This window comes from Balaenoptera musculus, chromosome 3 (assembly GCF_009873245.2).
Source record: "Balaenoptera musculus isolate JJ_BM4_2016_0621 chromosome 3, mBalMus1.pri.v3, whole genome shotgun sequence".
Lineage (NCBI taxonomy): Eukaryota > Metazoa > Chordata > Mammalia > Artiodactyla > Balaenopteridae > Balaenoptera > Balaenoptera musculus.
The window spans coordinates 29,318,690-29,334,904 of record NC_045787.1 but is presented as its reverse complement, the minus strand read 5'-3'; the positions used below and the strand labels follow the sequence as shown (position 1 = coordinate 29,334,904).

General features: G+C 32.0%; 1 protein-coding gene across 3 annotated transcripts in view; it reads right to left on the bottom strand.

The window, feature by feature from the left end:
• NIPBL (NIPBL cohesin loading factor) overlaps positions 1–16,215 on the bottom strand; it is a 207,821-nt gene that overhangs the window by 50,328 nt on the left and 141,278 nt on the right. For all 3 annotated transcript variants that reach the window (XM_036846419.1, XM_036846417.1, XM_036846418.1), the window contains exons 15-24: positions 15,412–15,515; positions 11,961–12,047; positions 9,446–9,677; positions 8,171–8,322; positions 7,527–7,607; positions 6,962–7,062; positions 5,389–5,527; positions 3,247–3,329; positions 2,525–2,657; positions 1,323–1,466 (exon numbers count right to left, since the gene is read on the bottom strand). In XM_036846419.1, coding sequence (XP_036702314.1) covers positions 1,323–1,466; positions 2,525–2,657; positions 3,247–3,329; positions 5,389–5,527; positions 6,962–7,062; positions 7,527–7,607; positions 8,171–8,322; positions 9,446–9,677; positions 11,961–12,047; positions 15,412–15,515 — 1,256 coding nt within the window. The remainder of the gene's footprint in view (positions 1–1,322; positions 1,467–2,524; positions 2,658–3,246; positions 3,330–5,388; positions 5,528–6,961; positions 7,063–7,526; positions 7,608–8,170; positions 8,323–9,445; positions 9,678–11,960; positions 12,048–15,411; positions 15,516–16,215) is intronic.

Below are 16,215 nucleotides of genomic sequence, written 5' to 3'. Positions count from 1 at the left end.
GGATCACTCAAGTTTTACAGTGTACAATACATGGCCGTATGTGGCAAATAAGAGGTCCTAGGTCTACTCTCAGAAATACTGAAAATCACCTAGTTACCATTCTTCAATGAAAGGAACCAGCAATACTTGGAGAAATGGCTGATTCCAGGGCTGGCGCAAGAAAGTAAAAGATGAGTCTGAAACATCTTGTGCCACAAAGTCCTCAAGGAAAGATGGGAAGATATCAAAAAGATACAAAAGGCAGTTTAAAGGGGCTCCCACTAGTCAAATCTAGTTCAATTTGAGTGCTACAATAATGATAGCAACAAATGATAATCTATTAAATACAACAGGAATGGTAATATTCCATTAAATGGTAGTATTATATTAATGGTAATTTCTTGCTTTTCATAGAGGTACTGTGGATATTTAAGTGAGAGTTCTTGTTCGTGGAAAACATACACAAAGCAGTGGTTCTCAAACTTCAGCATTCAACAGAATCACCTGGAGGGTCTGTTAAACCAGACTGCTTGTCCCCACCACCAAAGCTTCTGATTTCAGTAGTTCCAGAGAGAGTCCTGAGAATCTGCATTTCTAACAAGTTCCTAGGTGATGTAAAACTTGGTGCTGCTAGTCCAGGGAATCACACTTTGAAATTCAGGGGTCATGGGGGCATCCTGTCTGCTCAAAATGGTTCAGAAGAAAATAAAAATGCATATATAGATACACATGCGTGTATATTTTGAAAAAGAATGATAAAGCAAATGTCAACCACTAAGGGATCTGGGTGAAAGATTAATGGGAGCTTTTTGTACTATTCTTAAAACTTTTCTGTAAGTTTAAAATTATTTCAAAATGCAAAGTATAGTAACAAGAAAAAAAAATTAGAGGCATTTGTCACGGCCAGCATGGATATGGTTATGGACATTAAAAAAAGAAAAAAGAGTAGAAAGAAAGTGAAAACATTGTGCATGGTAGGATTAGAGATTATTTACCTATCAATTTTCTTAAGTAACTTTTAGTATTACTACCACCTCGTCCATAGTTTAAAAAAAAAAAAAAGGTATTGTTAAACCAAATAGGAAATAGAATCATACATTCATAACAGTAGTTCACAAAAAGAAAAGTAAATTAAGGATTATATAAATCATTTGAAAGTTCCTGTTACACACAATTCACCCTACGGTATAAATTTTCTCAGTGGAGCTTTTGAAAAAGCCCATTTTTAGGAGTAAGATTTTACTCTGAATCTACAAAATGAAATGCAACACTAACATAAGAATATCTAAAAAAAGTACTTAACTATTACTTATCCCCAAAATTCAAATTCTTTATCTCAATACCTGTTTTAAAATTCGTTCTATAGACCCTTGATCCATTTTGCTTGTAACAGCATCTTTCCTCAGTCGTGCAGCAACAGTTCCAAGGTAATCAAGAGATGCCACTCTTAAAGCCATCTCTGTTGACTTGTTACTGAATTGATGAACCTACACATGAAAAATAATTTTGTTTTAATTTAACCAATTTTTACTATTTTTAATAGCAACTTATAAATTCCAAATCTATGTTGTATTATTTGAAATTTAAACACTTTTTTCCCCTGTGATATTGTTCCACAAAGTAATTGACTTTTTAAAAAATTTTATTCTATTTTATTTTTTTGGTTGCACCCCAGAGCGTATGGGATCTTAGTTCCCTGACCAGGGACTGAACCCAGGCCACAGCAGTGAAAGCCCAGGATCCTAACCACTAGGTCACCAGGGAACTCCCAGTAATTGCCTTTTGAGTTTCTGGAATTTTTAACATTTTCATTAAAAAAAAAAAAAAAAAAAAAAATATATATATATATATATATATATATATAAATTAAACCTTCTTAAGAACACAGTCACTTTCTTTAAATGTAGGCTAAGCTCTATAAAATGGGATTATTACTGAGTAAGAATTTGTTAGGCTGGAATTCTGATGCCTATGAAAAATTATCTTGGTTTCAGAATAGTATTAAGTTTTCCAGCTGACAAAAAGTAAGGTCCCAAAAACTTTGTAACAATTGCACAAGTCCAAATGTAGTCTAAAGATAAAAAGAAAAATCACAATAGTATTTCTTTGCATTTCCCTAATACGATATTACATTAGGACTAAAACGTGTCATGTTTTTAGAAATACTCTTAAAGATGACAGAGTTCACATTAATCAGTTTCATGCTTTGAAATGAATTAACTACAATAACTTATGACTCAGTGTTGAGATGCTTTTAACTAACAATACCTCCAAACAAAACAAAACAAAACAAAAAACAACAAAAAAAAGTTTTTTAAAGTACTGTTATCTTATGCAATGAAATGAAAGCACCAAAAGTCACAACATTTCAAAGTTTCTACAAGGTACTGACAGTATTGTGTACAGTTATGCACATGCAAAAATAGAGATGCAATGGTCATATTTCCTTACACATTTTTAAAGAATTCATCATCTGTGAATCAGAGTACATCCTCATTATGTTGTCTTCTAGTAATCTAATAATCTTTAAATGCTATACTCTTACCAACAGTCTCCCTAACAAACTAAGGAGTAGTTCAGCAGCTGGCCATTCAGGCTTATTGACTGTTGAAAGAAGGTCTTGAACAAAATTTTCAAATAGTGGTCTGTAATCTTCTTCACCTTGCTTACTACCACATCTGTTCAAAGATAAATAATGGAAAGGCTGTGAATTTAGGTGACATGTTCACCAATATGACTAAAACTTTGTTAACTAAGTTTTTCTCTTCTCTCATATCTAAACATGGTATACGAGAGTACATTAAATAAAATATGGTTTAAAATGAATCTGTTTCAATCTTCATTTTTTCCCCTACTACAGGGAATTCATTTATTGACATTAACATAATTTTCTGGCAAGTGTAACACATTTTAAATAATGACCACTGTTTTTCTATGAGATTACTATAAATTCTTATGAAAGCTAAGGAAACCTCTCTCCCCAAACTTTCCTATTCAATTAGAAAGTCCCAAAATTCACTGAAAAAAAATTATAGAATTTCAGTCTCGAACTTTAACTTCGGGAGTTCAACATATGAGCAAGTTCGTAAAATTTTAGATTTCTAATATTCTAATTTCCTCATTTTAAAGATAAGGAAATCAAGAGTCAGGGAGATATAGTCAAGGTTCAGATTACAGCAGGAAGTTGGATGTAATCTTTTACATAAAATAAATGAACTATTCTCTATATGGCGAAAATAAAAATCAGATTATGTTAATTTTACTCACTTTTTAAGGAAGATGGAAAGGAAGTTTTGGGCTGTTCGCATGGCTGTTTCATAAGAATTGGTAATGACAACATCTTGGTCAACCTAGATTGAGAAAAATGAATTTATACAGATATAAGAAATAACCAACATACAAGTTATTTCAGTTGCTATTGCCATGTTATTACTGAATATAGGGGCAATACATTTAAATACTAAAAATCTTAACTATTATTTATAAAAAGGGAAGCTACAATTAGCATACTAAATATATTTCAATACTTCATAAAAACTAAATAAAAATATTGATAGAGTTCATTTTTATTTATTAAAATATGTTAAGAATGACAAATGTGTTTAACAAATGAAATATCAACAGTTGTTTATCATGATCAGAACAATTCTGATTGAAAATATCAACACAAAAAGAATTTCAAAAAAAACTGCAAGCTCAAAGTTTATGGAATGCTAGAATATAATACTAAAAAAATTCAACTCCTTCATTAGAAATTTAAAGACCAGGATATAAATAGTTAATTCAAAGTTGTGGAAACCCGAAAAGTGAATAAATATATGAAAAAGTTCACTAGTAACCAGAAAAATGAAAAATAAAACATGGTATCATTTCATACTAACCAGACTAGGCAAAATCAAAATGTAAGAATGTAAACCAGAACACCACTTTAGTGAGAAAACTGACAAGTTCCAGTGAAGTTAAAAGTGCATGTACACTATGATTTAATATTCTATTTCTAAGTATATCTAGAGAAATTTTTGCTTCAAGTTGTTGTATGTCATATATGATGTGTTTAACCTAAATCAAAAAGAATCTAGCATTAGTTACATGTATTAAAAACAATGGTGATCCTATAAAAGGGTTTCATCTTCAAGAAATTCATGGAAAAGACTCTGACAAGTACAGGTTTCTGGTAACTGACTGTACTGCTGAACTGAATGAATAAGCATTTTCAGAACTCTAATGAAAAACTGATGAACTCATAAAAGTGCTAACAAAAGATCAAGATGAAAAAAAAAATTAATTACATGGGACTGAGTGAACTGATGAGGATGAGTATAATTTTTGTGACTTTCTGTCTGAATTTAAAAAAAAAAAAAAAATCCCACAAGGACTCAGAGGCAAAGAATATACAAATCAATTTTCACTGCAAAGTAAGGAGCTGTTACAGTGGAGGATTACTGTACTGAATGTCAATATTATGACATAGTATGAGTGTGTTTCATGTTTGGTAATTGCAATCATTGTTGCTTTTGTTGTGGTCATCCATGTACAATGCTTGGTGTCAGTCTATTTATGTCTTGTAAAAATAAAAAAAAAAAAAAAAAAAAAACAATGGTGAGTGAAAAAATTAGCTGTAAATATGTCACTGTATCATTTATGTAAATTAAAAAATTCTGTATCAAATTTATACAGATAAATAAATAAATAAATGGACGAAGATAAACATTCACCAATGGTAAGGAAAGAAAAGCTGAAAAGAGAACAGTGAGATTAGGAGAAGGGGAGAACAGGGACCTCAACTTTTTTGATATTCATTTTATACTTTATTAACCAGTCACTTTATTATTTATTACTATACACACAGCCACGACTATAACAGAATTAGGAAATAAAACTATCTCTCTTTCTTTTGAACTTCTTTGAGGTAAAACTATAAAACTTGGAAAAATTTTAAGTGTTGATGGGTAAGAGTTACAAAACCAAAAGCAAATCTTAGCTATAAGTTACTCAATAGTGAGGGCATAAACTCATTTTCTGCATGAATTTGACATTAATTATATTAACGATTATTTACTGTATGTGATTATAGATACTGCATATTATAATTATAATATTATTCACTTTCACATTCAATATCTCACTTGAGTCTTACAACTTGTAATAGTAGGCTTGTTAGGTATTATCATTCCCATAGCTGAAGAAACAAACTCAGATTAAAACGATTTGTATGTTTCATGACTGGTGGATGTAATAGTCAGGACAAGAACTCAAGTCTCCTAAAACTTAGTTTAATGCTCTTCAAGGATCTGAAAGCCCAGTCATGAAGCCCTAATTAAGAACTTCAGTTTTATAAGAATGGCAGAGAATATAGTTGCTTCCTCCTACAAAAATACACAGTTATAAAACTTACAAATGATTCCTTACTTTTTTATTTGAGTCCTCTTCTGAATTAGAGTCCTTCTCTGATGATGGTAAGTGTACCACACACTGAATTAGTTGTAAAACCAGTGCTGTAACCATCTGAATATACATAGGCTCTCCATCCATATCACTACTGTTTAACCTTTAACGGAGAAGAAAATATTTAAATCTTACAGAGTATGAAGAGAATTTCATTTTACATGTCATCTATGATCTGAAAGTTTCAGGATGCTTTCTTTACCAATATTTCTAGGCATTGTCTTTACTGCTTATAATAATGTCCTTAAGTCTAATTATTTCTAACTTATCAAAAAACCAACTAAATGCCTATGCATAGATAATTAAAATAGTCAAAGGAAAAATGCAGTATTTAATATAAAATTCTATACTTTATATATGTACTGCAGATTGAAAAATTATAACAAAAAATATCAAATATTTTTCAAAATGATTTTTAAAATGAGAAGTCTTCAGGATTTCCCAATGCCCAGGCATTCTGGTATTCATTTTCTTATTAAAATCTGCTACATAGTCAGCTCCTGATCATATGTTCGAGTATGAGCAACATAGAATATAAAATATTCTATGTTATAGAATATTTTATGACAGAATATAAAAAATCAAATTTTAAATCTTTTTGTTTAAAAGACAGTTAAAAACGTAAATTCCTTTAGATGTTGATAGCTTTTCTACAGGTTTTAATGGACAATAGATGTTTATCAGTACACAGTCTAAAAAATTAAGATAAAAACAATTATTTTACAGAAGACAGCCTTCAAAGCAATCTAAATATAACCCTATAAGCTAGATCAACACATTTAATCAGCCAGGAATATTATAATGATAGTTATGAAAATGATGATGATTACCTATGCCAACAAAGGCAATAATGCTGACCACAGCGGTGGATAACATTCCTTAGTTACTCTGTGCTTAGTGATTAAGAGTGTTTAATCGTCATGCTTATTTTCTACACTTCTGTTAGAGTAATTTTTCAGCTCTCTTTTAAAAATATTATGTAATGACTTACTACTGTATAAAGGATTAAGTTCAAGTTCCTTCGTAAGGCTTATAAAATCCTTGAACTGCCTCTGACTCTGGAGCCGTATTTTCTATTGCTCTTCTCACAGGCCAATAGTTCTTAACCAGGGATGATTTTGCCCTTCAGAGGACATTTGCCAGTGTCTAGTGAAAATTTTGGTGATCGTAATTTGAAAAGGTGCGTTTCTTTTGGTATCTATTAGGTAGAGGTCAAGGATGCTGCTAAGCATCTTACTATGTACAGGACAGCACTGCAAATAAAGTATTATCTGGCCCAAAATATCAATAATGCCAAGACTGAAAATCCTTGCCACAGATCTTTACACTTGAGAATCACTGAACTTTTAAGTCTCTAAAATGTGCATTGTCATTTCTCACACCTAAGGTATTCTTCACGCTCTTCTGAGACTGAATTGCCTTTCTTTTATTTGATCATTAAAATAAAAATCAGACAGAAATGATAAAGAATAAATATATGATGGCTACAGTACAATGGAGTTCTTCATTATACTCGGACTTTGCTATAGTTAGTTACCTGAAGTTCCTTAAGCTCCTCTTGCTGGTAGGTAATCTTGCAAGTGAAGTAAAAATTTCTTCCAAAATTAACTGCCTATGTTTTTCATATCTTGAGAATACCTATTTAGTAATTATAAGATTCCAAATTAAGTTTGTTATAATTATTTGAAAATAAACAAAAATGATACTATACCATGTGATAAAAAATATTATCTGCCATTTAGAATGAAAATGTTTTCATCATCTTTGATGGCAATGACTTAATTTGCTCAACTTTTCTATCATTAATTATGACATTCTTGTAGAAGTCATAGTATGCTAGTTTCATCTAGAGGAATGTGATATCTTGGGTATGAAACGTAAACCAAGATTTAAATGATTTAAAATAATTGATTTTACAGTAAATATTAAGGAATTATTAACTGAAATATTTTTAAATATTTAGAAGTGTTTGAAATCTAAGGCATACTAAAATAGTCCTCACGGAAAACTCAAATCTGCATTAGGTTTTGCACATTTGGATTGAATGATACCACTGTTATTTTTCTGAGAGATAACTAAAAATGTGAACTGATTATACTTACTGCAGTGACTAACTTAATGGCACACAACTGTAATTCACTGACATTTTCCACAAAAAATGGTGTTATTCCCATTGATGATACCTGCACAGACACAGACAGTAATCAGTACACATCTGTAACAGATTTCAGTAACATTCTACCTTACTAAACCCCAAAGCATTCATAAACTTCTGGAAAACACTGAGAGCATTTTCTTTTCCCTCATCAATCAGCACCTAGTTTTTCCTTTTGTTCCCTTTCACCCTCAAGCAAATTAGCACAGACCTTCCTTCATAGCTGCCATTCCTCTGATCTCTAACTTCTGGATTGATAAATGTCACAGGAATGTAAAAAACAAAAAATAGTTCACTGTTCTGGAAGAAGCATCCTGACACATTTTAAAGGAAATGATCATTTATCTTTCAAATAATTCACAGTTTAGAATTTATACTACATTCACCTGTCTTCTGCCCCAAATGTTTCTTTTTAAAACTTCTCTAGACTCATTCTTCCATTTAGATATAAAATACTCTGAATGGAAAAAATTAACATAGTGCTGGTATTATTATTGAGTGAGTGAGGTTTTATACTGAACTCAATTAGGTCCCTTATTCTCCTTTATTTTTTTGGTCTAGAAATATGGAAAATGCTTGAAAAAAACTTACCTGAAGAATTGTTGTGTCTGTAAGAAGCTGTATTTCTAGTAGTTCTGATAAGCTGCTAACAATGTCACAAACTTTATTATAAAGCATTACTATTACTCTCTGCTTATGGGTAGAACATTTAGCCCGTTTTGCCTTTGAACTTAATAAGCCTCCTAAAATGAAAAAAAATTCAAAACAAGGAATATATCAACTTGTAATAATGTTTATTAAAAAGTAATAAAACTGCTTTCTGAATTAAAAGTACACACCTTTTTTTCCCCCTATATAAAAATACAACCTGGCAAATAAAGCTGTCTATTTATTAAAAGAGAAAATTATTCTTTAGGGAATATTCAGTTAGAAAGTCAACATTCTTATAACAGATAATTCATGGTACACTTCAATGGTTATTAAATTCTTGTATCTTAAGGATTACTTTATTTCTATTTTTTTCCACTGATTGGAGGATATTAAGATTATATTTCCCTTGAAATCAACTTGCAATAATTAAACAACAGGTAATTAACAGTAGGTATTCGTGATCCAAGTTTGCTCTCCTCTCTTTAAATGTATACATGTTAACATACATGACTCATTTATAAAGATTATAAATAAGAGAAAGAATTATATATTTTTATTTTTTTTAAAGATTGATTGATTGATTGATTGATTGATTGCTATGTTGGGTCTTCGTTTCTGTGCTAGGGCTTTCTCTAGTTGTGGCAAGCGGCCCGGGGCCACTCTTCATCGCGGTGCGCGGGTCTCTCACTATCGTGGCCTCTCTTGTTGCGGAGCACAGGCTCCAGATGCGCAGGCTCAGTAGTTGTGGCTCACGGGCCTAGTTGCTCCGCGGCATGTGGGATCCTCCCAGACCAGGGCTCGAACCCGTGTCCCCTGCATTAGCAGGCAGATTCTCAACCACTGCGCCACCAGGGCAGCCCGAATTATATATCTTTAATCAATCCATTTTGTAGATAATATTTTGGGTAAAATTTGGGGGAAGTGATAAATGGAACCAGAAGCTACTGTTATCTGGGAAAATCTCAGACCAGTAGAAATTACTTCTTATTATATATAAATAGTTGCTAAAGAAATTATCACTGAACAAGTACTGGATTAAAACAAGTTCTATATTCTAGTCAAATGTAAGTCAGTGTTTATTACAATTTATATAATCAAGCAATTTTGGTGCCATTTTAAGTCATTGCATTCTGACCCATCCGACGTGGTAAAATTATATAACAGGTAATTTTGATGTTATACTAAAAAACTATCAGTATAAATGGGCAAACTAACCTCCATGAGGATCTAATCTGTAAACAGGATCATACTGAGGATAAAGTGTATTCTGCAAATGAAATTTAGTGTACTGTATAACTCTTTCGATTACATCCTCAATATATACAGCTTTTGGCATGTTAGGGGATGTCATAATGTTGATAGTTGTAAGACAGGCATCTGCTGATTTTGTCACTCTCTCCATAATAAGGTCTCTCCATAACCTTTCTTCTTCTTCAGTATCATTATTCTATAAAACAGTACATTGTTAATGAAATGGAAATAAACACAATTATAGGTTAAAATATTTTTTAAAGATTATAATATATTTGATTTTCACAGGTTGAAAACGTGGTGAGAGTTATGGTGTGTGTATATTTAAAGAATATCAAGAATGAAGTACAAATACTTATATTACATTAAGTATGATTTTTGTTTCAATGTTTTCAAACATAATGTACTCTTATCTCCTAACTTCACCACTAAATGTCATTCCAATAACAAACTTATAGTTATGTTTATCTTCTGTGTAATTTATTCAAATCTACGATTTTAGCTAAAGATCATAATTATACATAAATCATTTTGTGTTTGGGGTTAAAAACATTATGATAATATTAAAGCTTTTTAGTTCTGCTTGCTCTTGTGAGAGTAAAACAAAAATTAACAACAAAGGATAGACCCTTATTTAAAAGTAGTAAAATGTTATCGACTCAATCATTCCTAGTAACTGTTTTTCAACAATACTGTATTTTTGAAACTGAGATTAAAAAGTGGTGATTATGTAGACTACTGAAAACATAACTTATTTTCTAAAATAGATAATTCAACAACTGATAGACTATATTTTAATTTACATATCCGCAACCTGCATTACAATTGGGAAAAAGTGCTTTTAATCTTACTTTTAAAGTGAAAATTCTTCTATCACATCCTTAGTTATGAAATATCAACTTTATGTTCTAGGAATACTTTTGTATGCATGCTATTCAAAGCTTATAACATTGGGAAAAGGAATAAATAAAAGTATAATATTTGTAAAACACAGAAGGGCTTTCTAAATCACTAATGCCTAAAAACTCAATCTCTAACTTTCTTTCATTTTACTACTTACATACCTACTTAAAAAAATAAAGTAACTTTTCTTTGATATTGAAATTGCTGTTTCGAAGAGTCAGTTTAGGAGGTTCATCACTCATATCAAACATTAAGGCTTAAATGCAACACACTAAATAGTGCTAAGGTTTTCAGGAATGAAAATAATTTCATTAAAACTGAGTCAGCCAGTTCTCCAGAACTGTCGATTCTTGATATTTACCACAATTTCTTGCCAAAGTGTTTTAAATAAAACTTGTAGACTAAAGATGTAGTATATTGCCACTATAGGTCCTCTAATCCCTTAGTTTCTATGATTCAAAAACTAATTTAAAAAGGGCATTGGAAAAATATGGATATATTTAATAAAGCATAGAAATACCACCTGAGATTATTTCTCTACATTTTTAAATTCCATGTAGATCACTTAGCACTCCTGTGGCTTCTGCAAACATCAAGAACATCTCCCTCATGAGATATAATCCAGTGCATGTGCTAAATACATATAGTATGTATGTACATATGAGAATGGAAGTATTATCTACCAAAACTGTTAACAGTGGTTACTGCTGGATGAAAATTGAACCTTTCTGTTTTTTGTGTTTTGAAAAATTTCTATAATACACTACTTTTGTAATCAGTCATTTAAAAATAAAGAAATTTCATTAACTCAAAACATTCCCAAATTCTTATCTCTTACATTAAATTCCTATAAGCATTAGTGTTTGAATTCATTAATGTTAGACACCAAGATCAATTCAAATGCACATATGATTTTGAAAGTCTGCTATAATGCTCGGAAGGTAGATCTCAGTTCATAAACCATTATACCATGTTGCCACTGCTTTTGATAAAACATACTAAAATGTAATGACAGTTGCAGTTAACATTTATTGAGAACTTATAATGTGCCAGACATTGTTAAGCAGGTTACATGAATTAATTTATTTAATATCCTTTCAGCAACCATTTGAGCTAGATATAAAAACAATACATAAGGATTAACATTTTAGGATACATTAGGAAATCACCATAAGGTTTCCAACTATTTATTTCTCTAGGGAAGGTCAAGGAAAAGAATTACTACCTACTAACATTTTATTTTCATTTTATAAATGAAAAGACATTTGAAACACTCATCCACTTACAAAAGGAAGAGCATAATGTAAGATTAAAGAATGGTCTTTTGAATTGAATGACTTTACATCTGTTACTATTCTTATTTGTATCAAAGCTGTGAATTGATAATGTGTAACATTAATTTTAAACAGCTAAAAATCCAATTCTAACTGCAAGGCTAAATGTGAACTAGTAAATGTGGTAACAAGCTCAAATTAATGAAATTTGGAATTTTCCCTATAAACCAAAGTTCCATATGAAAAATTTTACATCTTAACAACAGAAAGGGTAAAATTAACAACATGGATCTTAAACTTACATGATTTAACAAAGTGGAGAGCTTCGACCCATCTTGAATATTCTTCTCCAAGATATTTAGGACTTTCACAGTTTTGTCAGTGGAAAGCTAAAATTGAAGCATAAATTCTTTGATCAATCACTGGTAAACGTAATAAATTATTCAAGAACTATTCTGTACAATTATTCCTTTTGGCCAATGGAATATACAGCATTAACACCCTCTTAAAGAGTGGAAAAACAAAACTTTCCTACTTAAGATCCTCTACTAAAATCTGATTATGCAGAGAACTTAATTATTTGTTTTTGAAAGACAGAATAGCAAACACAGAATGGGCACATATGTATGCTACTAACTCAAATCTTACCACATAGCTAGTTAAGACTGAATTTGTTCTGATGTCTGGCCCCCTGCTCTTATGAAAGTGACACTGAACATGCATACAAACACACAGGCACAAACACACACTCTCTAAACATTTCATCTGTTGAATTAATTATAACATGGTTTCCACACCACAATGTTTTTTAGCGGGTGTCTTAAAATCCCAGGTAATATTTTGAATAACAGAAGCCTGAATCTGAGAATGATAAAAGTTACAAATGTGGTAACACTGCTTTATTTGGTAGAAATTTTTCTTATTTTTAAAATATCTGTTTCATTTCTTACAAATAATGTTTTCTATATTTAAAAAATTAATAGTTGATTTAGAGGTTCTGCGAGGAAGCAACTGTTACTCATTCCCTTGATTGAATAGGTCTCCTTTTAGACTCTTATCATGCAGCTAGGACTCTTAACTGGAATCAGCCAGAAGAGTCAAATGGGAGCATCAATAGAATAACTTGACATTAAGTACATTTTGATTATTCGTATGCTGGCTTACAGAAAAAATTTCCCCCAAATATTGCTTTAGATAATTTCACAAGAGATTAAACTACTGAGACTTTTGGTAAACTGTCCATGCTTTGAAAATATTCAGCAAATTCACCTTTTGAAATAGAAATATTAGCTACATGTAACTATAGAACTTAGGAAATAAAACCTAAGATTGGCATTGGCACTTCAGAAAACTGAAGCCATATTCCTGTATACAAAAGAAATCAACATATCCTTCACTGCACACAGTAATAGCAATGTGAACTAATAGTACATTAATTCTTGGTTAATTATGTGATATGTCTGTATAGCTTTAAAAACCAAACTCAAGGAACCTTTGTGCACTGTTGGTAGGAATGTAAATTGGTGCTGCCACTATGGAAAACCAGTATGGAGGCTCCTAAAAAATTAAAAATAGAACTACCATATAATCAAACAATTCCACTTCTGGGTACATATCTGAAGAAAACAAAAACACTAACTTCATAAGCTATATGCACCCCCATGTTCAGTAGAGCATTATTTACAATAGCCAAGACATGGAAGCAACCAAAGTGTCCACTGGTAGATGAATGGATAAAGAAAATGTAGAAAATGTGGTGTGTGTGTGCGTGTGTGTGTGTGTGTGTGTGTGTGTGTATTCAGCCATGAAAAAGAAGGAAATCTTGCCATTTGCAACAACATGGATGGACCTTGATGGCATTATGCTAAGAGAAGTAGTCAGACAGAGAAAGATAAATGCAATTATGATATCACCTATACGTGGAATCTAAAAAAAAGAATTCATAGATATAAAGAACACATTGGTGGTTGCTAAAGGTGCGAAGTGGGGGTGGGTGAAGTTGGTGAAGGTGGTCAAAAGGTACAAATTTCCAGTTATGAGATAAGTAAGTCCTGGGAATATAATGTACAGTACAGTGACTACAGGTAATAATACTGCAGTTTATATTTGCAAGTTGCTAAGAGAATAGAACTTAAAGGTCTCATCATAAGAAAAAAACTGTAACTATGTGTGGTGATGATGTTAACTAGATTTACTGTTGTATCATTTTTCAATACATACAATATGAATTGTTACCTTGTACACCTGAAACTAATATAAATGAATACAAAATGAATAAGCGATTATATCTTAACTTTGGAAAAAACATTAAAATATTTCCCAGTCTACTTTAAAACTCAATAAATAAGTTTAATTTGTTGAGAGGATAAATTCTTCAGGTAAATATAGTCTTCTATTAATTCTTTTACTATTCTTGGAGAACAAATCATTATCTCTACATTATAGACTAAGAAACTTAAGACTTAGAGTAGATAATTCTATATAAGAGGAGCCTGATTAGAAGAGGAGGAGAGAGGATTTGTCTTGAAATTATATTTGCATAGCAATCATGCAGTGGTTTAGGGGGTGACTGGTAGCTCATAAAGATTATGGGAAGCTAGCCCTTGATGCTGTCACTATTGTTTAAAGTTACTATTAATGAAAAAATATTCTGCTATTCCATTAGTGCAATGAGACTACTCAGCAACAGAGAGCTCAGAGGAAAGACAACTCACGAAAGTCATTATAAAGCCTACAGCAATGAGGTTCTGTACTTATTAACAATTAATGTGTTAACAGACATAGAGAACAGACTTGTGGTTGCCAAGGGGGTGGGGGAGTGGGGAAGGGAAGGACTGGGAGTTTGGGATTAGCAGATGCAAGCTATTATATATAGGATGGATAAACAACAAGGTATGGCACAGGGAACTATATTCAATATCCTGTGATAAACTATAATGGAAAAGAATCTGAAAAAGAATATATATAGATGTATAACTGAATCACTTTGCTGTACAGCAGAAATTAACACATTGTAAATCAACTATACTTCAATAAATAAACTAAAAAAAACTCCAACAATTAATGTGTTAAAACCGTGGCTTTACTCTTTCACCAATGTAAATGGCTAAAGGAAATGTCAAAGAAAAATTTAGTGTATTTCTGCATTTAAATAATCTAAGTATGTGAGACAATGAAAAAATAAACAGTGACAAAAATCCAGGACTGTGCCTCTTTCAATGCAAAAATGATTTTCTTTAGAATGATTGCAGACTATTTCTTTGATTCAAGCTTTGTTGTTTTTTTTTTTTTTTTGTTATTGTTTTTCTAAGAAATAATTCTGGGGACTTCCCTGGTGGCACAGTGGTTAAGAATCCGCCTGCCAATGCAGGAGACACAGGTTCGATCTCTGGTCTGGGAAGATCCCACATGCTGTGGAGTAACTAAGCTGTGTGCCACAACTACTGAGCCTGCGCTCTAGAGCCCGAGAGCCACAACTACTGAAGCCCACGCACCTAGAGCCCGTGCTCCTCAACAAGAAAAGCCAGCGCAATGAGAAGCCTGTGCACCACAAGGAAGACCCAATGCAGCCAAAAATAAATAAGTACAATAAATAAATTTATTTAAAAAAAAAAAGAAATAATTCTGTTACACTCTCAGAAGGCAACCATGAATTTTCTTTTCATCATTACTTACTTTATGTAAACTTTGCAATTTACCTTTAAAACTTTAATTTCAATTAAGTAAAGTTATAAATTTTACTGTAATAGATACCTTATCCATTATACCCATTGCTTTAATTTTAGCAGATTCACTGCCAAGTTCGTTAAGCTGATGTTTTCCTAACAGCAGTTCCTGAGGAATTTCATCATCATCACCTGAAAAAGCAATCCAAACACACACAGTTTAGGTAAAAGAAACAGCTCAAAATAGTAAGCTTTACTTCTTAATAATTTCTGGATATACAAACAGATATAAACAAACTAAAATAACATCCTAGGACGCCTCTGTAAACCTCAAGCAAACCCTGAATGAAAGGGGACAGGTTAAAATTAGAGCTCTGACTAAGATGGGAAGATGAGATATCTTATCTTTACTACTTTATGACCCTTCTCAACCAAACTCTCTGCCCCAGGAGGCTGACCTGTATGGACTACATCAACAGTCTCCCATGCCCTCTGGCTTCTGTTTGGGTTCAGCCAGTGGGTTGCCCTGTCAGAAGATCAAAGAGAAGGAGAGTGAGGTCAGGGTATTTATATCCCTGGCTCCTTCCTTGCAAGGTCTGCTCAAGCTGCCTATGTCCTCTGACTAAAAGATTACTTCTTTTTTCACCGCAACCTATTCTACAACTTTTTTTCCTTTTCCTATTGACTGAGTTCTGTTGATTTCACTTTACCCTTGTTCCTTTGGGTGTAGGGATGGTGAAAGTTCCAAGTCTGGGTTTTGGCTGTATTCTGCCCCCATCTTTGTAATCAGTCTCTTTGTAAATAACTCCTTCTCAAATTATCCTAATTTGAGAGTGCCATATGACTTCCTGTTGGGATCTTAAATGACACGGAAGACAGTTTCCCAGCACAG